At 48.1% G+C, this 22,147-nt stretch overlaps 1 protein-coding gene across 1 annotated transcript in view; it reads left to right on the forward strand.

Annotated features, from left to right (window-relative positions):
* The window catches only part of TMEM163 (transmembrane protein 163), a 224,187-nt gene that overhangs the window by 196,448 nt on the left and 5,592 nt on the right, over positions 1-22,147 (forward strand). Inside the window, exon 6 of the mRNA XM_032354089.1 lies at positions 18,171-18,282. Within this exon, the coding sequence (XP_032209980.1) occupies positions 18,171-18,282 (112 nt within the window). The remainder of the gene's footprint in view (positions 1-18,170; positions 18,283-22,147) is intronic.

A 22,147-nucleotide genomic window follows, 5' to 3' on the forward strand; every position in this document is an offset into this window, starting at 1 on the left:
TTGCCTGTTGGGGAACAGGGTTAGTGCACTGTGGAACCGGGGGGGAGGGGACATGGTCCTTTCAGTCTTCCCTCTTGCACTCCTCTTCCAGGAGTGCCTCGTGGCATTCATTCCTAAGCCTTCAGGGTTCTGATACGTAGCTTCTGGACTTCACCCTCTGCCCTAAGATTCTACCAGTGTTTGCAACTTTCAGGCACGTGCCACTCTTCTGTCTACTTTCCCAGCTCACACAGTTTTGTGGCTGTTGTTCTTGTTCTCTTTGTCCTTGTCGGTTTCTGCTTAAAAAACAAAAAACAAAACAACAACAAAAAACCCCAACGCCCCCCCACAGCCCAACAGTCCCTGTGCTGCCACGTAGTGGGTCTTATAAAACCGGTCTCTGTGTGTCCACTGCAGGATCTTAAATTGGAATCTCTTCTGATTTTGAAGGCATTGTCGAATACAGAGAGCAATTTTCTGAGCATTGTGAATTATCTGTTCTTTTTCTTTTATTGAATCAAAATTGAGAGTTACGGCCGTCAGGCAACTTTGGAGGAAGATTGACCTACACATTCCTAGGTGTGAAGGGGAGGAGAGTTTAGGTCGGATCTCTGGGGGCTTGAATGCCTTCTGTGTCCCCCACCAGCTATGTGACCTGACCCTTTCCGCTGTGGTTATAATTTCTACAGCAGGAATCTTGAAATGCTTGTGTTTAAAACAAGATGAGATTGTTCATTAAGGCTTTGGACAAGAGCCTTGTCTTTAGTGGGCATCCGTAGTAGTACTGCTTGTATTGTTAGGCCTGTTATGTAAGGACCTCTTTATTTTGATATTTGGAGCAGGGGTGTTGGCGTGATACTCAATGGCATGTCCTTCGTAACCGCAGAGGGGGAGAAGCAGGCAGCCCGGTGATCGTACTTCCTTTGCGGAACAGAGCTGTTTCCGTGCTTCGGTATCTCTGTGTCAGGAGGACTTAGTGCAGGGGTTGTCGGGCTTTGTTCACATTTTAGGGAACCCCGCAGGTGTCCTTTCCTTTCAACATCCCATGGTCACAGCGTCCAGCCAGCAAGGCTCTGCTCCGATCCCATGGCAGTCAGCGTTCAGGGCTTAGAGCGCATGTCCCCCCGAGAGCCTTGCTTTCCTCTCTGGCATCAGAAAATAGCCGTCAGACTGAGGCCTCATGTGACAGAAGCCAGGCTGCGTCTTGGCATGGCAGCCAAGCACTTGAAAGTGCTCCCTTGTCCCTGAGGCGGTCACAGTGCGTCAGTTGACACCATCTTGCCTTCTTCTACAGCGTCTCGTGACCCTGGCCCTTTCAGTTCTGTGGCGCCCGTGGAGCCCGGCACCTGCTCCCTTCACTAGACCACAGGGCCTCAATGGTCAGCTCGACTAGTGTGGCCAGAAGTCACAAGGGACCAGGGCCCTCCAGTCTGTCTGTAAGGCCCACCAGTGAGGCCACCTCCACCGGCTGCAAAACCTCCTGGCCTCTTGCTCGATTCTCTGAACACCAGTGGTCTTGACCCTCCTCATATCAAAGTGGTTTGATGCTAATTCGAAAATCGCATAGTCCTTCAATGTGAATCTGTGGCAATTTGTCGATATAATTTAATAACTGGGGGAAAATTGAGGGCTCCTCTTTGGTGTGATTTTCTCCACATCTGCCAGTTTTTCTCATCTGCTGGGGGTGGGGTGATGAAAAGATCTGAGAATGAGAGTGACTTTTAATTTCACCTGGGGCCGTAAATCAATACACATTTATTATTCCGCCAGCACTAGCATTTCCCTGGGTGATTCTGTAACACATGTAGTGTCAGAATGATTTGAAATTTGTCCTCATTAGGAAAGCAAAGGACGCCTTTTTTTGCAAGCATAAGCAAGTGAGCCTGCCTGTGTCCCCATGTGCTGTCACACATCTTATGAAAAGGGAAACTGTTGGTCTTTGGGGAATGGGCGGGTTGGGTTTACAGACACAGCCCCTGTCTGGTGTTTGTGACCACAGTTCACTGTGACCTCAGCTTTGCGACTACTGCTATCACCTATGATAAAGGAATAAGCTTAAAGTAGGAGGTGACAAGTGGTACTGAAAAAAAAAAAAATCATGTCTACAAAAAGGTTTTCCTGTGAGCAACAACACCATGAATAAAATTGCTGTGAGGTGAGGCTGTGTGGAAAAATAGGGGTGGTTGCAGGAAGGATGGAAAACTCAGTGTCACAGCGTTAGAAACTGCTACCGGCTGGTGAGCAGCCAGAAACACGGGTTGTCCATTTTACGTGATTGCGTGAATCCATGCGAAGCTGACTTTGGCTGACAGCTGTTAACTGACATCACACCTGCGTTGTGAGGTAAAGGATCCTGGTGGGAGTGATGGGGGATGTCTTAGCCTGTCTGGCTGCAGGCACAGAGTATCGTAGACTAGGTGGCTTAACCCACAGACCTTTAATTCTCACCATTCTGGATGCGGGCCAGTCTGAGAGCAAGATGCCAGCAGGTGTGGTGTCCGGTGAGAGCACTCTTCCTGGCTTACAGATGGCACAAATCCCATTCACAGGGATGGCACCCTCTGGGTCCAGTCAGCTCCTAAAGGCCCACCTTTCAGTGCCCTCAAACTGGGGATCAGGGCTACAACATCCGGATTTGGGGGAACAAACTTGGAGAGCAGGTGGACTTGTTGGAGCCTAGCGGGTGGAAGGGGTTGGAAGGCTGCGTTGGGCCATCCTGACGGCCAAGATCTTGGTCAGTGACCGGGCTGGCCTTTTTAGAGGCTGTTGGGCGAGATGGTTCTGGCAGCTTGTCCACCGGCACTCATTTTCCTCTGGTATTTTGACCTGCTGGTACAGCTCTCCTGATGGCAGATGGTCTCCTGTGTCAGGGGAGGGGACCAGACCCCACTGGCTTCCTTCCTGTTTCTTCACCTGCTCCTGGCATTGTCAACCGCCCATCTCCCTTGGGGACCTTAATGAAAAAGGCCTGGTGTCAAAACAGGAGGCATTTAGAGTGAATTTAAAAAAAAAAAAAAAGTCACAGGGAGGACTGGGAAAGTGATCACTATACATCGATGGTACAGAACACGCTGGGTACCTGCAACCCACGATGCGTGCCCAGCGGAGTCTGTCGACAAAGACACCAGGCCAAACCGTCTGTACAGCCTGGCTCTGTCTGGATAGAATGCGGGAGTAGACTAAAGGACTCTCTGGTGACTGCACTGCGAAAGCGGTTGCAGAGGGTGAAGAAAGGGAGCAAAGGAACCTTCCAAGGTAAGGGAAATGTTCTCTATTGGGTTTGGGGGTTGGTTAAATGGCTGTTACCATTGGCAGAATCCATCACATCAAAGGTCTGGAAGCTGTGCCTCTTACCCTGTGTTAATTATACTTCAGTAAAATATGATAAAAATGAAAACAAGCAAACAAAAAATCGAATCCCTGGGTGCCTTTTTGAGGCAAGGTGTTAGTCAATCATGATGAATTTTAGCACTGTGGGTTTTTTTTTTTGTTTTTTGTTTTTTGTTTTCAGTGAACTCAGGGCTGGTTGCCATGCCTAACTGCCTCTTTTGACCATTTGCCAGGTCATGATCTTTACCGGAGCATGTATGGCACTTGTCTCTACCACCTTCTAGCCACTTACTGCTTTATCCCAGTTCAGAGAGAATAACCTGCTTGTTTCCAAATCAAACTTTCTGTGATGATGGAAATGTTCTAAATCTGCACTCTCCAGCATGATAAATAACTGATGGCCATATGTGGCTCTTGAGCGCTTGAAATGTGGCTAGTCAAAGGAGGATTGTTTTGTTAATTTTAAATTTAAATAGCCACTCGTGTTTGAATGCGAAAGTGCTATTTTAAACAAAAGATCAGGGGATGGGAATACAGCGATGACAGTGATTACAAGGACCACCTCACTGAGCAGGTGATGTCTGAACACAGGTACGATGCTAGTGAAGAATGAGAAGGAGCAGCATGAGCAAACGTCCTGTGGTAGGAGCATGTTCAACGTGTTAGAGGAGAAGGGCAGAGGCTGGGGGCTGGAGCAGCGGGAGAGAAGGGGAGAGTGGTAAAGCTGAGGGCAGAGGGGTCAGCTTCATCCAGTTGGTTTGGTTGGGTTTGGCTTACTGCAAAGAGGTGAAAAAGATCATCTTTTCTGCATATAGCAGGTCATGGTGACCGTCATCTGCCAGGTCAACAGACAGTGTGGGGCAGTGCAGGGGCCCTGTGTTTTCCTGAAGAGGAGCTGCCCGATGTCTAGATCTGGCAGACCAAATTCTCCTGAGCTGGTGTGCAGCACCGGATATCACACATCAGCCCTGGGATCCTCCCTCAGGTCAGGACTTACCAGCTCTCCCCTATTGCTTTGAATCCTCAAACTAGCTGTATGGCTTTCACCGTACTCCAGCCTGGGCTTAGAGAATTGGAAGAGGTTGATAGCGTCTGGCTGCCCAGGGAGAGGCGGAGCATGGTTGGGAGCTCTGAGCTCTGCTGCTGTTTCTCTGATGTCTTTGGGGGAGCCACCTGCTGTTTCTAAGTCTCAGTTTCCCCACCTGCAGTATGGATTAGATGGTCTCTGAGTCCTTTTCCAGTTCCAATGCTCTGATTTTAAGACCACCTCATGTGTGTACAGAAGTTGTGTTCTCTCTCATCTGGTCGTGGGCCAGATATGGGGGGCTGGCCAAGGTGGTGGTGGGGGTGTGTCTCAGTGACTTGGTCTCTTAGGTAAGACAGTGTTAGTCTTGGTGCAGACCAGTGAGCTGCAGGTGGAAAGCTTTTTGTACCATAGTGGTCTGTGAGGTCCTTGGAATTCCTCTTTGAGTGATTTGTGTTGCTTTTCTTTTGGTTGGTCTGGAAGGTAGAGGCCATGTTCAGGACAGGCCGAGGTGGCTTCTCCTAAACTGTCATGAAGTTTGGGTTGAGGGGTCATGGGCTGTCACCCACAGGGCAGGAGGATCTCAGCAACCCTGGAGATGGGTGTGTTGAGTGTTGTCGCCATCAGGCCTCTATGTCCCCCTGGCTGGCAGAGAGTGGATCTAGCTCATGTCTGTCTGGCCTCTGGAAGCATGAGTGTAAGGGTCAGGCTTCGTAGAAGTTCATTCTTGCCCTCACTGACCTCTTGTTTCCCTCCAGCAGCCCAGGTAAACAGCTGGTGCTCAAGAACACTCCCAGGGTGGTGGTTTTCCCCATTCCAAGGTATATTCCAGCGTCCTGTTTGGTCATTAGAGAACCAGCCAGCCTAGCCAACTGGTTGGCCTCTCCTCTGCGCATCCCCTCCACCCTCAGAGTAACTTTATTGAGTTAAGCTTTCAACTCTCTGCACCGACGTTCCCCGAGGGTTAGGGTGACGGTGGCCTTGTGCATAAACACTTCTCTGTCTTCCTTAAAATGGCTTGTGAAAGACTTTGCTGATTATGATTTTGACATCCCTCTGCATAGTACGGTAGTTCATATCACAAATGTTTTTTTAAAATCTTTAATCAAAGTATAGCTGACATATAATATTAATTTCAGGTATACAGTATAGTGATTCAGCAATTACCTACATTAGAAAAGCTCGTCAGAGTAAGTGTTGCCGCCCTCTGTCACCATACAGTGTTACTACAGTATTACTGACTGTTTTTCATATGCTGAACTTTTCCTTCTTATGACTTCCTTATTTTATAACTGGAAGGTTGGACCTCATAATGCCTTTCACCTATTTTGCCCATTCCCCTCCATTTCCCTTCCCTTTGGCTCCCCCTGATTTGTGTTATGTATCTATGAGTCTGTTTCTTACTATTATTGTTTTGTAAGATGCCACATACAAGTGAAGTCATACAGTATTTGTCTTTCTCTGTCTTATTTCACTTAGCACAGGGCCCTCTAGGCTCATCTGTGTTGTGGCAAATGGCCAAATTTCCTTCTTTTTTAATGGGTGTGCATTAGAGTGCAGTAAACACATCACTATATTCCAGTATTTATACCACTACTTATATAAAGTTCATTATATCCCAGGATATACACTACACCTTCTTCGTCCATTAATCTCGCAGTGGATATGGAGGTTGCTTCCATTTCTTGGCTGTTGTAAATAATGCTAAAATAAAACGAGGGGTGAATTAGTATTTTTGTTTTCTTTGGGTAAATACCTGGTAGTTAAATTACTGGATTATGGGGTAGCTCTGTTTTTAGTTTCTTGAGGGCCCTCCATACTGTTTTCCACAGAGGCTGCCCCAGTGTGCTTTCCCACCCACAGGGCAGGACGGTTCCTTTTCCTCCACATCCTCGCCAATGCTTGCTTTCTTGTTTTTGATACTAGCCACTCTGATTGGTGTGGGGTCATATCATACACATATTTTATTGCCTCAAGGATAGATACTGAGGTGGATGAGAAAGGATCTCTCCTCTGAGTGAGCTCCTAGGAGAAACAATGTAGGAAGCGCGTGCAAGGCCGTGTCACCAGACACCCGTGAACCTGGTCCAGAGCGAGGGGGCGTGGAGTGCAAGTGTCAACTCCTAGAGTATGAACTGTCAGGAAATAGTTACGAGAGGAGGAGGCACTTGAGATAAGTCTATAGAAAGGAGTGTTGACTCACTCAGACTGTGCAAATACATCAGTAGGAAATTCACGAGACTTGAAGTCAGACCCTTTGGGCCCATGTTCCCACCCAACCTTTCTAAGCCTTTTATTTAATCTTCATAATGACTGTGCTTTGATCTCTGTCTTTAGCCTCACATTATGATCATGGACATTATGTATGTTATGTATTTTATGTACATAAGCTAAATTATGTAAATATTAGTAATTGTCACCTAAGGATCCCTGAAATAAATTGCTTTATAAGATAAATTAGTTTTATTGAAATACAGTGTACATACAGTAAAATTCACCCGTAGCATTTGGTGAGTTTTTAAAAAAAGATTTTAATTTATTGGGGCACCTGCATGGCTCAGTGATTAATCATCCAGCTCTTGATTTAGGCTCAGGTCATGATCCCCGGGTCCTGGGATCGAGCCCCGCATCGGGCTCCCTGCTCAGTGGGGACCCTGCCTCTCCCTCTCCGTCTGCCGGCTGCTCTGCCTACTGTGCTCTGTCTGCCAAATAAATAAATAAAATCTTAAAAAAAGAGATTTTATTTATTTATTGGAGAGGGAGAGAGAGAACACACGTGGAGCAGAGGGCAGGCAGAGGAGCAGAGGGGGAGGGACAAGCAGATTTAATGCTGAGTGTGGAGCCTGGTGGGGGCTCGATCTCAGAACCCTGAAAGTGTGACCTGAGCTGAAACTAAAAGTCAGACACTTAACTGACTGAGCCACTCAGGCACCTCTTAAAGCATGAGTCACAGAACTACCAACACCATGAAAATATAGAGTATTCTGTCAATCTAAGAAGTGCCATCGTGCACTTCGGAAGTCTCCCTAACCACTGATGTGCTTTCTGTCAGTATAGTTTTCCTTTTCTAGAATGTGGTATAAGTGAAATAATGAATTATTTAATCGCTGTGTCTGCTTTCTTTCACGTAGCATAATGCTTTTGTGATGCCGTCCCACTCTCGCCGAATGTGTTGGTAGTTGATTCTTTTTCACTGCTGAGTAGTGTTCCACTGTACGGGTACATCACAGTTTCTCCATTTACCAGTTGTTGGACATTTGGGTTGTTTTCAATTTTTTGACACTATGAAAACAGTAGCTTAGAACACTGGTTTCCAAGTTTCTGTGTGGACAGAAGCTTTTGTTTCTCTTGGTAAACACCAATGAATTCCAGAGTCCTATGGTAAGTCTACATTTATAAGGAGTGTCCGATCTGTTTACGAAGTGATATATATACATTCATTCCCACTAGCAGTATATGAGAACTCTTATCACTCTACATCCTTACCGCAGCTTGTCTTACGTCTTTAATTTTAGTGATTCTAGTGTGTACATGGGAGTATCTCATAGTGGTTTTGATTTCTATTTCCATGTTGACTGATGATGTTGGTCATTTTTCATGGGCTTATTTGCTAGTCGTATGTCTTGTTTGGTGAAATGTTCAGATCTGCTCATTTTTTAAAAACTGTGTCATCTGTTTTCTTACAGAGTTGTAGAAATTCTCAATATATTCTGAATGCAAGTCCTTTATGCATTATTGGGGCGCCTGGGTGGGTCAGTTGGTTAAGCGGTTGCCTTCAGGTTAGATTATGATCTTAGGATCCTGGATAGAGCCCTGCATTGGGCTCCATGCTTAGTAGGGAGTCTGCTTCTCCCTCTCCCTACCCCCATGCATGCATGCTCTTTCTCTCTGTCTCAAATTAATAACATTAAAAAACATCCATTACCATTTTCTAATTGTCCTTTGCCAATTTTTCTGTCAGATTTTTGGCCTTCTCTTAGATATTGCTAAGCATTCTTTATACATTAGAGAGGTTAACCCTTTGTGATATTTTTTCCTAGTTTGTATTTGTATATAATGTATCCCCTACATAAGTTTTAGTTTTTGTGTAATCAAGTATATCAATTGTTCATAGTTTTGAGACGGTTATAAAAGGTCTACACCAGTACAAGGTCATAAAGAAGCTTGCCAGCATGAACATAATCTCTGTCACTTACCTCTAACATATATTTACCCTTGGTTTCTGAGTGAGTGGCTGAATTTTTTTTTTTTTTTAACCTTTGTGCTCTGATCTTTTGTCTGTTAAGTAAAAACTCAGCTCTGAGAAATCATGGGCCAGTGCTGTTAACAGTGAAAACTGAATACCTAACCAGGAAAAGGCTGTTGCTGTTTTTACAGAGTTCATGGTTCAGTAACCTGGGAGGTATTTAGGAGGCCAGAGAGAAGGCAGGCTGGTACGTTTTAGAACCGGGAACAAATCCAGGTCCCGCCATTAGCTGAGTGACCCTGGGCAAGTCATTTAGCCTCTCTGCATCTGTTTCTCCACTGCAGGTTCCCTCTTGCCTGGGCCAAGAGAATTACCTGAGACATCACTTTCTTGAAACCAGCAGTGCTACGTGCCTGCTGGGCTTGCACTTTCTCATCAGTGGCTTCCTAATCCTTGGGAAGGAACCCTCTCAGAAGCTCCTTTTGTAATTATATTTAGGACTGTCTCAGCCGGGAACACCATAACAAAAGACCATAGGTTTGGTAGCTTAAACAACAGAGATTATTTCTCATGGTTTCTGGAGACTGGACCTCCAATATCAAGGTGCCAGCAGGAGCAGTATTTGGTGAGGGATCTCTCCTGTGTTATAGACAGCTGCCTTCTCACTAGTAGCTCACCTGGCCCTTCCTCAGGGCATGTAGGTAGAAGGAGAGAGAGAATGACTTCCCCTTCTTAGAAAGGCACAAATCCCATCATGGGGGACCCTCCTTACGACTTCATCTAACCCTAATTACCTCCCAGAGGCCTCATCTCAAAACACTGCACTGGGGGTATGGGCTCAGCATTTGCGTTTTGGGGGAACAGAAACCATCCGTGGCAGGGACCGCTGATGTCTGGAGCTGATGACTGCGAACTGTGACAGTATGTGGCGAGAGGGGAGGCAGGTGGGTTTGGGTAGGGAAATTACAGAGGACTTGTAGGATGTTGAAAGCTGGTTGTGGGCAAGGGAGGGGGCAGACCTGTGCTGGCCTTGGTCCTTTGTGGGTTCTCCTGCAGGGTTTACTTCATTCTGAGGCAGGTCAGTGCAGCGCTAGTGAGCCAGACCTCCTAGATCTGGGTGAAGCTTTGCGACAGCCGCAGCCTCTCTTCTCCCAGACTTCAGGGAGGCAGTCATTCCTCAGAGCTGATCCTGGAAGCAGGGGGTGGTTGGTAGAAATAATCCACGGGCAGGAAAAGCCCAAGTTTTGCATATTGGTTTCTCCACATTTAAATATAACATTTACTCTGTGCCAGTGTTAGCTTGCAATCTCCTCGGAAGCTTCCCAGGTATAATCTGCAACCATCCTCCGTGAGTGGAGGGCAGGGAGGAACCAAAGAAGGACAGCCCACTCCAGATTGGTAGGTGGCAGGTGTAATACGCACGGGAACTTACAAGGCTTGTCTTGGGCGGCTGCAAGATGAGTGATTTCTGCCTGCCAGAGTCTGAAAAGTTTCTGTGGAGGTTATGACTGGGTTCAGTCACATACCTAGTCCAGTCTAGCCTCAGCACCACACTTCTGTCTCAGGGCTTTATCCTTGGAGCACCTTCTAGGAGCAGGGGTCTGAGGCAAGTGGTGCTCCCATTCCAAGGACAGAGGAGGGGGTGGGGAGACTCCAATTGCTCAGGTCCAGTTTGCAGGTCAACTGACGGTCATGTGCTCCTTTTTTTTTTTTTTTTTTTAAAAAGATATATTTATTTTAGAGGGAGCAAGCAGGGGGAAGGGCAGAGAGAGAATCTTAAGCAGACTCCACGCTGAGCATAGAGCCCCACGCGGGCTCAGTCCCATGACCCTGAGATCCTTACCTGAGCTGAAACCAAGAGTTGGACGCTTAACCGACTAAGCCACCCAGGCGCCCCAAAGCTTATGTTCTCGATGACCTCCTCCAGCTCTTTGGCCCTTGTGACCGGCTTTCACAGTCTTGTATGCCCCCTGTTCTGCACTTGCTCCTGAGTGGTCAAGCAAGGGCCTTCCTTAGCATGGAGGGGGCTCATTCGGTGGCTCTTGGGCTGCCTGGAGGCGAATGCCACAGCAGCTGTGCATGCATGTGTAAGAGAGAAAACACATCAAGAAATAATTCCCATAATCAGTGACAACTTTTTTGCGGCAAGAGCCCTGTGATCCAAACGATGTATGAAGTCCTCTAGGCAGGGGGTCTGATCACTCAAGGTATCCACTTGGACCCTCCTGTGATCTAATAAAGAGGACACATGAGCAGACTCATTCGATAGGAACACAGAAGCTTCTGTTTGGATAGTGGTGTAGTAATAGTGTCCAAGGCTCTCCCATTTTGGAAGACAACGTTCTCATTATAGACATTTCAGTAAGGACAGGACTTTTGCCATTTAAGGTTTGCTGGGCAGCTATACCCTACCCCCGGCCAACAGAAGGGGCCAAGATGGCAGTCAAATGATTGTACCTGGGGGAAACCAAAAATGCCCATCTGGCTTTGAGGACAGGGAGGTTGGCAACTTTAGAAATTTGACCTGGTTGGGGGGGCCTGGGTGGTGCAGTTGGTTAAACGCTCAACTCTTGATCTCAGGGTTGTGAGATCAAGCCCCACATTGGGCTCTGCACTCAGTGTGGAGTCTGCTTGAGACTCTACCTTTCCCTCTGCCCCTTCTCGTCATGCTCTCACTCTCTAACATAAATAAATCTTCAAAAAAAAAAAAGAACCTTGATGTCGTACATACCATGTGTTTTGACTGCGGGAGGCAGCCCCATCAGTCCTGAGGAGATGGATGGACCAGGGGCAGGATGCGGCAGGTCAGAACCCCCACCTTCTCCCCTCTTTCAGTGATGTGCATTTCAGCAGGTCCAGCAGGCATCAGGGCAATGGGGTCCCAGTGGAGATTAATTCCCCCTTATCCAGGGCTTTGAAGGAATTCACCCATCTTTGCAGGACATTTCATTGCAGGTTCCAGTGGAGAAGCCTTTTCCCCTGGCGTGATAGGGCTTAGTGTGCCCAGCAGCCTAGCAAGCTGATGCAGAGTGAGAGTCAGGGCGTTGGCTGTTGACTGAAGCTCTGTATGTTTGTGATGCTGGGGGGCTCGGCAGGGATCCCTGGTCTGGCATGTGGGGTCACAGACCCTCCTGGCTGATCATTTAAATGTATGAAAGCCTGTGACAGTGCTTCAGTTGACCCTGTCAAGGCGGTGTTTTGCTTGTTAATAATTTCATCTGCTTCTTTAATATTCTTTTCATTCTTTTCTACCAGCCCTGATGCTTCTGGGTTCTAGGGGAGATGGAACCTGCATTCCATGTCATGTTCCTTTGCTTAGCCTTGCACATCATGACCTTTGAAATGTGACCCCCCATCACTGTTTATTCAACAAGAGTGTCCATACACGGTACTGAGCTTTTTAAAGCTCCTAATGGCGGCAGCTTGGCTTGCGCAGTGACCTGGGAAAGCTTAGGGCAGGTCAGTGTCCACACAAGCCCGGGCCTGTTTAGAACCCTCTCTTGGAGGGAAGGGACCAATATAATCAGTTTGCCACCCTCACTGGTTGGGAGCTCCATGATTGGTCTCGGACTCCTTTGGCAGTGGCCTTGGGTGTTTAGAACGCACACGACATGCTTAGAGCATTTGCCCCCTGCATTCTGGTACCCTTGGCAATGTCATCGGGGTATGGTGGTGGCCAATCTCTATACCAGATCTTTTGTATCTGTTAAAGGATCGGTTACCAGGGCTTGTTCTGAGGTAAGGCATCAGCATTTTTCTCTTTTTCTAAATTTTTTCCCAGAGCATCATCTTCTTGATGGCTGGGGGTATCCAATGCTTTATTAGTGAGGACTGCCTCAGGCTCTTGCAGGCAGACCCAGATGTCCCTCTGTACATCCTGACCCCACAGAGCCCACGTGTGAATCATCCATCCCTTGGCTTCTCCTTGTCTAAGCCATAGGGTTAATTTCTTTTGGACAGCCCACTGTCAATGCTACCAGTTAGGAGATAGCATTCATGCACAGCTCTCAGCAGCCTAGTAACTGCTGTGGTTCATTCCTTCCCAAGAGGCTCTGTCTGGAGGAATGCTATGCACGGTGTTGGAGCTGTTGCTCTGTAGGTACATCAGGTTTTGTCCCCTTCCCAAGCTGGGACCAAGATTCTATGGGCAGTCTCTTCTTTGTTGTCTCTGCCATAGTCTCTGACTCCTACCTTCTGGAGTCCTAGACACATCTAACTCAAATGGTATCCCTGTTTGGGAGATGCCCAGAGCTTTAATCTGCCTTATTAATATTCTTACCTTCTCAAAGGTGGCTTGCTGCTCTGACCCCCAGTCCCATATGTGCCCTTGCTTTACCAGGTGGCACAAGAGTAAGGGTCATTGTGCCAGGTGGGGAATACAAGTCCTCTAAAAACCCAAATCCCAACCAAGACTTCCATCTCTTTCACAATCCTAAAAGATACATAGGCTTCCTTCTTACAATCACAGCTTTTGGGACAATGAGCAACTTATCTGACCAAACAGCACCCTAAACCTTATTGCAACAGCTTGGCCTTGAGTTTTCTGTAGGCTCACTGCCCATTTTTTTTTCCCCCTTACAGATATTCCAGCAAAGCCTGCAGAGTATCCTGCAGCAAAGGCAGCCTTCACATGGTAACATTGTATCATTGATGTCATGGGCCCATTTTACTGATGTGGGGAAGGAAGACACAGGAGCAGGTCCATGACCTATTGTGGGGCTATGCAGGTAGTTTTGGGGATAACTTGAAACTCATTACTGTCCCTTCCACATGAAGGCAAGTTGATCTTAGTTACCAGAAACCTCTACTAATCGAAATCTCTTCGATGAATCTCCTTGACAATGAAGCACTTTTGCAGGGATACTTCTTGCCAAATCATCAGAGCAAACAGTAGCTGTCCATAAATGACAAAAGACTTAAAAATGGCCACGGTTGAAGATTTAAAGTGTTCATTATGGTGTAATTAATAAGAGAATTTGGTTATTTCTGTGCCATACATTTTAAAATTAGGACTAATAGCATTTTACCAAGATTTACATTATGGTGTAATTAACAAGAGAATTTGGTTATTTTTATGACATACATTTTAAAATTATGACTAATAGCATTTTACCACGCTTTTAGGAATTTCAAATAAATCGGCACTAAAGAAAATTTAGCATCATCATTCATAGTCTAATTAATTCAATATCTTCCTTTCATAAGGAAAGAGAACAAATCTTTTGAGATATTCTGGGGACTCTCTGGAAAATTCCCAAGTTGGTTCATAGTTAAGACTTCATTGAAAATTTGATTTGGGGGAAATTTTTCAAAAATACCCAAAGGTTTAAAAACGCTTGATTAAATAGGATCACAGGTCACTGTGAAATAATACTTAGTTTCCCATTTAACTAAAGTGATAATTAAAGACTTCAAAGGCAAGTGCAGAAAGTTACATAGCTGTGAAAAACATACCCCTTTTAATAGAAAGTCAGTTTTGTTAAATAATCAAAGACCTGATAAAGGTAACATGAAGCACAAGAAATTATTTTGACAAAACACAGAATCTTTGTTTTCTGGGAAGATTACCTAAAAAGTAAAGAAAAACCTTTCATAATATCATCCAAAAGAAGACCAATAGTCCAAGAAAACTTTGTCCTTTTAGCAGATGAAAGAAAATTATGTTTTAGTTTTTCATACGTACATGTTTGATATTAAAGCTTATTTTTCCTTAAGCTAAATAAGTAGGGCTCTTTTACAGAATAAAATCCTCCTCTTCAGTCTCCTCACTTTCCCAGAGATCCCACCACTTAGCATCCTAACCAGACATTGTCACAGGTGCCTAGATCTTCAGCCACTATCGCTTGCAACGTCCTAGCTTTGCAGGAGGGCACACCACGGTCTCCAGCTGATGATCCTGCTCTGCCAGCTTGCTGGCCAGCCCCGAAGCTGGCAGAGCAATGGACGGACCACCATTTGTCCTTCTGTATCCTCAGCTCTTCCTCCAACTCTGTAACCTGAGCTGCAGCCTCTGGTGGGACATCAGTGCCCAGACGAACAGTGCACAATCGGGGCCAGCCCACTGGGGCACCCTGTGTTTCCCTTCTGTGCTGCAGTGCACCGTGGTGTGGGTCCTCATACAGGCACATTAAAGCATCTCCTGTTGTCTCATAATAGTCCGCAAGCGTCTAATATATGGGCCCCTCCTCCCTACTTAGAGGTCGGTAGCCAAGTCCTGCGGATGCCTCCTTCCTGGCTGGCTCACCAGTTGTTAGTTCATGAGCTCCTTGGGGTTTCCCAGGTGTGATTGGAAACCGGCCTGCATAGGTGGAGGGCAGGAAGAGATGGAAGAGACGGATGGTAGTTTTATTAGCAAGTAGCTCATACACGAGGCTTGCCTTGGTTGGCCACAACATGAGATTTCTGCAATCCTGTCCACCCGATCTTGAAAATTTATGTGGAAGTGTTACCTGGGTTCTGTCACATACCCTGTCCAGAGAGTGCCGACAGCACACCTCTCTCTCAAGGCTTGGTCCTTGGGGCAGCTTCTGGAAGTGGGGAAGGCAATTGGGGCTCCCATTCCAAGTCTGCAGTTGCCTGGTCCAGCTTGCAGGTCAACCGGCGGTCAGATCTTCTTGATGACCATCTTCAGCAGCCAGGCACTGCTGTAAGCGCTCTGAAGTATCCTTCTGAAGTGGTATTTCAGGTTCAAGCAGAGAATTGGAACCACTCTAAAAGGCATAGAATAGGGCTTTATTGTTTACTGCAGGGATGAGACTTTCTAGGCTGGTGGGGGCTGCAGAAGAAGCATCTGTCAGAATATTGTCCCTGAAGGCAGCAGGGCTGTCTGGAAGGAGGGAAAGCGGGGTGTAGAGCGAAGCAGAGAGCAGGGAAAACGGGAACCCCGCAGAGGGACCGGAACCACACTTGACCCTCACTGGTGTGGCCTCAACGGTGCGGGTGATTGGAAGCAGAAACCTTGACAAGCTACTGTGGTCCTGAGAACACTCAGTGTACTGAGAACACTCAGAGTTGTTCTTATACTTTTTCACATTGCACCGTGCATACTTTTTCCTAGGTAATCAGTTCCCGACATTTCTTTTATAGGAGTGCTTCGCGTACTTTGGGGCTTGCGTTAGCACTTAGTGTGGCTGTTTGGTGGAATGAGTTAGTGCATGTGTCACGTGTTTGAACCCTTGAACATGAATTGCTACATTGACTGCACATTATTTGCTTGCCAGGGGCTGCGGTATCACACTCCCTGCCATGGTAGAGAGAAATGAGCTGTGAGTACTCAGGTCTGTTTCCCCAGCAAGCAGTGGAGTCCAGATGTGAGCAAAGGTCTGCTGGTGCATCACTGCCCTTCAGCCAAGCCCCCCTATCTAGCAGTGAGCTCTTTGGGATAGGGAGAGGAGATAGGAGATATCCTAGGGATAGGAGAGGACAGCCAAAGCTATTGTGGCTTGTCTCAAGATACATGGGGGGTGTGTGTGTGCCCCAGCTCCTTGGGACTTAGAAGGGGTGAATGCAGACTCTCTCTACATCTGAGAATTTAGGGATGAGGTCTTTGCCAACAGATTAAATGGAATCAGAAAGGCTTCAGGTGTGAGGGTTGAGCAAAGGCAGAATTCAGCCTCTGAATGTGGGGTCTCAAAGTGCTTAACTGTGTCAGTCTCCCAACCTTTTCTGTTTTCTGAATCCTGTCAGCACCTGGGTCTGTGTTATGTGTTGCCTTGGAGCCTGTGGGTGCCGACACACATGATGAGAGTGGGTCCCTGCACAGAGGGAGCTGTGATTTGGAGATCCTTGCCCACCCCCTCTCCTCCCCCTCGTGGACCCTGCTTTGTCACCTCATGCACAGCAGGGACTTGGGATCTACCAAGAGGCTAGGTTTGGCATGGTCCTTACTGATAATTTGAGGAGGTGACAATGATAATAATAAGAGTAATAATAATAATAAAATTCAGTGAGATGATTCTTTTAAAGAACTTAAAAGTTCGAAATAATGTTAGATAAAAGAGTTGCAAAGACGTTACAGAGATTTCCCGTATATCTTTCATCCAGCCTCCCCTGAAGTTAACATCTCACATAGAGAACCAGGACACGTTTGCCCAAACTCCGAGATTACTGGGCTATTACCAAAACTCCAGGCTCCATTCCATTTTCCCCTAGCGTTTCCACTTAATATCGTTTTTCTGTTCCAGGATCCGGTCCAGGACAGTACAGGTAGTGATACGTATGAACTGAGTAAATTGTGGCGTGGAATAAAGGGCATAGTTTAGACCTCTGTCTCCATAGTTTCCAATCTGTGACGTGTTCTTGGTTGTTCCTTATCTTTCATGACCTTGACGTGTGTGAACAGTAGTGCTCAGGTATTTTGTAGACTGTCCCTCCATGTGGGTTCATTTGGTGCTTTTTTTCAGGATTGAGCTGAGGTTATGGATTTTTGGGTAGAACACCAAGACCTGTTCTTCTTGTCCTGTCATCTTATATCAGGAAGCACATGATATCGGCAGGACTCATTAATTGTCCTGTTAAACTTGATCGCTTGGCTTAGATCCCTTGCCAGGCTTCTCCCCTGCTATTTTCCCCTTACTATATCCTACTTGTTAGATACCCGTCACGAGCCCAGCCCACACTCAGGGAGGAGGGAATTCAGCTGCACCTCATAGAAGAAGGATTAGCAAAGGATCTGGGGACATACGTTAAGGCCAACCACCATTGATCAGTATTCTGGGGGAGATGCTCTGATGCCTTGCAGATATCTTGTTTCCGGGGAGGTGATTTTTCGAATGATTTTGTTTAGTTTTGAAGCCAGGAAAACAGGCTGTCTTCCTTCCCAGCTTTCTGGCACTAGGTTAGTGAGTTGGGTAATAAGATGCTTCAGGGATCTTACTCTTTTGTATACGTGATGCTTTATCAGACTTCTGCTGGCAGTTGCATTTCAGTACTGGAGAGAATCTGGAGGCTGTGTCTCATGATGCACAGGAGCTCCAGGCTGAGGAGCGTGGTGGGCTCTAATGTCGTGAGATAGTGATGCTGGCTTTGCATGTGTGACTCACTCATTGCTTGCAAAGTTAAGGTCAAAACTTATAGGAAGTGCTATGATAACGTCAATAGCAGACTTTATTTTTAGCTGCCTTTTCTGCACCTTGAAGGCTATATTTGAACTTCTAATTGCCTTGTGTGAATTTAAGGAAAAACATGGTTGTAAGTAGCTTCAGCCCTAGTTGGCCCTGTGGCTCTGTGCTGAAGTGTTCTTAGTCCAGTGGTGTACTTATATGTTCCCATATTCCCCAGCTGCTTTTTGAATTGTTTGTGAAAAACCACACATAGCATGCACTGTGTTTAGCATTCCAGTTACATTATTGATCAGTGATTGCCAGACATTTTGGCAGAAGAATTTGAAGGGGAATCTCCTACAGGAAGAGGAATACTCAGTTGTCTAAGGGAATATAAATCTGGATTATCTGTTTTTGATCATCTTTTCCAATTCCCAGTGACACAGGTAACTAGCCAACCTATGAGACCGAAGAAGATACTGCCACCTGGTGGCAGCATACCCAGTTGATCATTTGTTCAGGGAACAAAGCTGATCCTTAAGGCAAATGGTTTGCAGGTAATCTGTTCTAGCAGGAAGCGAACTGTTGAAATCTGAACTTTCTCTTCTAGGATGACTTCCTGTTCAGCGTCTCCATTTTAAGTGGGATCCTTTGCAGTATCCTGGCTGTGTTGAAGTTTATGCTGGGGAAGGTTCTGACCAGCAGAGCACTCATAACAGATGGTGAGTAAGGCCAGTGTGCTGATCCTTGGGGGGCTGGGCTCACACGGAAAGAAGGTGCTGTTCAGTTGCTTGTCCTGCAGAAGAGCTCAACCATTTGGAATCTGTCCTCACTCTTCTCCCCTCCACAGGCTGTTTAATGATTCTCAGGGTTCCCATATGATGTCTTGTACCCTGGGAATTTAATAAATTTCATGAATCACCTTCACTCTGACCTCTTAACAGTGGGTCAGTGCTCCCCAACCTGTGCTGTTTGTTAAAAGTTCAGATTCCAGAGCCTGAGCCCCTGAAGAGTCTGACGCTGGGAGCTGAGGTGGGGTCCAGGAAGTCGTCATTACAGCAGTGCCTCTGTCTGCGCGGTGCACGCTCAGGTCGGGTGCTGCCTTCACGGCCGAGCCAAGGGGCCAGGACACAGTGTCACAGTGCTCCTACATGACCTTTTGACCACCAGCCTCTCTAGTCTTGCTCAAATAACACTTTCCGCAGCACCTGCTGGTGGCAAGGCGGGGCTGCCAGGGGCTGGGAAGGCCCTTTGCCCCTATGACCCCAAAGCTTCTTAAACAGCAAAAGTCATTTAAGGCAGTGAGGGGGTCAGCGACTGGGGCTGAGCCGTCCTGTTCCCTGACTTTCAACCAGTGGGAGGTCCAGCCTGGCTTCTCAAGCTCCCAGGTGGAACCTGGGGCAGGGGCAGCTGGGGAAAGGCAGGACCCAGCCGGCATCAGCTGGTGTGCTTGCTGCTGGGACAGCACGATGCCGCAGGAGTACGGGGCCGGGGGCTGCATGGAGCTCTTCTGTGCCTGGCACCGGAGACCAGCGTCTGACACAAAATCAGAACCAGCTCTGTCAGGTTTCTGTCCCATGGTTGTGCAGGCTCCTGCCTGGTCCCCCGAAGTGCATTTGCCCCTTAGAGAACCCCTTGGAAGTAAATGAACTGCTCTCTCCCAGGGCCCGATCTGACGAGCTGGTGGTTCTGTCCGTGAGAACCCTGCCGGCGTGCCTGAGGCCCCAGCCTGTGTGTCTTCTGAGGTCTCTGTCAGGGCTGAGACACCGGGGCTTTCTAGGCGTTGTGCATTACGCCGAGCCTAGTGTCTGGCCCCCTCAGTCCCTGGCCCGAAAGGGTACCCTTTCCTCTTTGGGGGCAGACCCAGAATCTGAGGAGGAGTCTTTATTCCCCATGATCTCTGTGGTCTGGTGTTTTCTAACCCGGCAAGGAGAATTCCCTCCTTTGGACCTGACATCCTCCTTCCCTTGAGGAGGAACAGCCCAGGGCGTGTGCTTGGCTCAGCGCTGCAGGCCGGCGGGCCCTAGCCAGGGCTCTGCATGTGGTTGCTTGGAGGCATGCCGCTCTGCCAGGGCCCTGGAGGCCTGAGGCTCCTCCAGCGGCAGTTCTGTGCCTCCCTCTCCGCATCTCTTTGCCTGGAACCTGAGGGTCGGGGCAGGCGGGCCTGAGGGAGGCGGCATCCGTCAGCGCAGGGCTCTGGGCTCCCCGCGGTCAGTACTCACCAGGGGCTCTTCTTTCTGTCTTGGTTGAGACACAAGCCCGCTGGCCTGCAGAGCAGCAGCATTTTTTCTGTTCACCTGAGTGCAGCGGAGACACACAATGTGCCCCCTGCACCAGAAGTCTGGGTGTGGACCCAGCAGTCAGCCCTGCCCCTCCAAGCATGGTTGCAGGGCTCGGCCTGACAGCAGTCTGCCTTCCTGTTAGATATTCGAGGTGGTTTCTGTTGAGGCTTCTGTGTCCTTCTCACTTCCTGCCACTTTATATGGTTTTTGGAGAAGGCCACTGTGATTAGTATTTTTTTAAATGAATAACTTTTTAAAAACAATTTTATTTATTTACTTGTCAGAGAGAGTGAGTGAGCACACAAGCAGGCAAGCAGGGGGAGTGGCAGGCAGAGAGAGAAGCAGGCTTCCCGCTGAGCAGGGAGCCCAGTGTGGGACTCAATCCCGGGACTCAATCCCAGGTCCCTGGGATCATGACCTGAGATGAAGGCAGAGGCTTAACTGACTGAGTCACCCAGGCGTCCCTAATGGATAACTTGATAATCTTCACACACAAAGCCAGCTACACACACACAGTGTTTCCATCACAGTCTTGAACCAGGCAGGGGTCGTGACGAAGAGAAGTAGATGGTTTGAGAGGAAACTCTTCCATCCAGAGGCAGAAAGCAGGGGGAGCCTTCCTGGGGGTCGTGGTGGGACAGAATCTGGGGTATCGGGAGAGGGCATGTTGGGTGAGGGGGCACGTACATGGAGTCCACAGTAGGATTCTGGATGTTTTGTTCAATATTTAACACATGGTGACATGATTGATGTTTTGTTTTTCTTTCTTTTTTTTTTTTAAAGATTTTATTTATTTATTTGACAGACAGAGATCACAAGTAGGCAGAGAGGCAGGCAGAAAGAGAGAGAGAGAGAGAGAGAGGAAAGCAGGCTCCCCGTTGAGCAGAAAGCCCGATGCGGGACTCGATCCCAGGACCATGAGATCATGACCTGAGCCGAAGGCAGAGGTTTAACCCACTGAGCCACCCAGGCGCCCTTGATTGATGTTTTCTAAAGAACCCTCTGGCCGTCAAGGTGGGGCAGAGCAGAGGGAAGGAGACCTGAGGTGGGAGAAGTCTGGGGAGCCACGGGGTGGCAGGGGCCGGGACGGAATGGGGGCAGAGAGGTGGAGAATGGGGGTGGATTTGAGGAAGGTGAGGCAGTATCTGTAAACCAGGGCTCAGGGCTGAACGGTCATCGGGGGCCGATGAGAGAGAGACACAGAAGGATAGGGAGCACTACAGCAAAGAGCCAAGACAGCCGGCCACCCCATCCCCAAGCCTGTTACCCATAAGGGGCCCCTGGCGGGTCGGTGAGCTCTGCGGTCCCCTGCTTGGCGGGAGCGCCAGCAGACAATGTGGCGGTCATTACGGCCTCCTGCCAATTGTGTTGTCTGGGCTCCCAGTTGTACTCCTGCACTGACGAGATGTAGGGAGTTGTGGGTAACTATCTCCTCTCCTTCCCTCTCTTTGGGAGTTGGGGGCGGGATGGGCTTCAGGAGCCATACCTATCTTTAATGTCCAGGGTCTCCTGCAGGGCTGGCTCTGGAGGGCATCCCTGGTGGCTGCCGGCCTGGGAATGCCTCTCTCCTGGTCTGGCCCTGGGGCTGGGGGCAAGCCAAGGGCTTCTCTCAAGGAGGAGGGAACTTCTCTCAAGTTCAGCTCACGGCTTCCTGTGCGGGGAGGGAGGGTAGGCCTTATCGGTCACCGGGGTTGATGGCCCTTCCTGCGGAGATGCAGTGTGTGAACGGGGTCAGGTTGACTCCACCAGATCCTTTGTCACTGGGTTGTGTCCTGACAGCGGGGAAGCAGACCTTCAGGGAGAGTGGGACAGCAGGTGTGGGCACATTCCAGACACTTCCACTCTGTCAGGCACATCTTGTCTAACTTGGCTTTGCTGCTTTGAATATTCATGAGGCCGAGGTTGGTTTTGTGTTATTGAGGTAGAATGGTTTTGCACAGCAAGTGAAGAGTACCAGTGGGGCAGAGGGGGACTGTGGAGAGGTCGTGGGGGAAGTTCCAAGCCAGGAGCCAGCAGCTGGGCTTTGGAGCTGCCTGCGGCCACAGATGGAAATCTGTCCGAGCAGAGGGGCCTGGGTCCATGGTCCTCATTCCCCAACTTCTGAAATGCCACGAGGCTGGGATGGTTTTTCAGCACATGAAGAACTTCAGTCAGAACTTTCTGAATAAAATGAATGTGCCCAATTCTACAGATCCTTCCCTAGTCATTGAGGCCAGACCGGGGAGAGCCTCTGACGTGATAATTGTGTTCTGCCATCAACAACATCTGCTCTTGACGACAGCTCCGGTTTTAACCAAGGGGACAG

The sequence above is a fragment of the Mustela erminea genome, chromosome 8 (genome assembly GCF_009829155.1).
Source record: "Mustela erminea isolate mMusErm1 chromosome 8, mMusErm1.Pri, whole genome shotgun sequence".
In the NCBI taxonomy this organism is placed as follows: domain Eukaryota; kingdom Metazoa; phylum Chordata; class Mammalia; order Carnivora; family Mustelidae; genus Mustela; species Mustela erminea.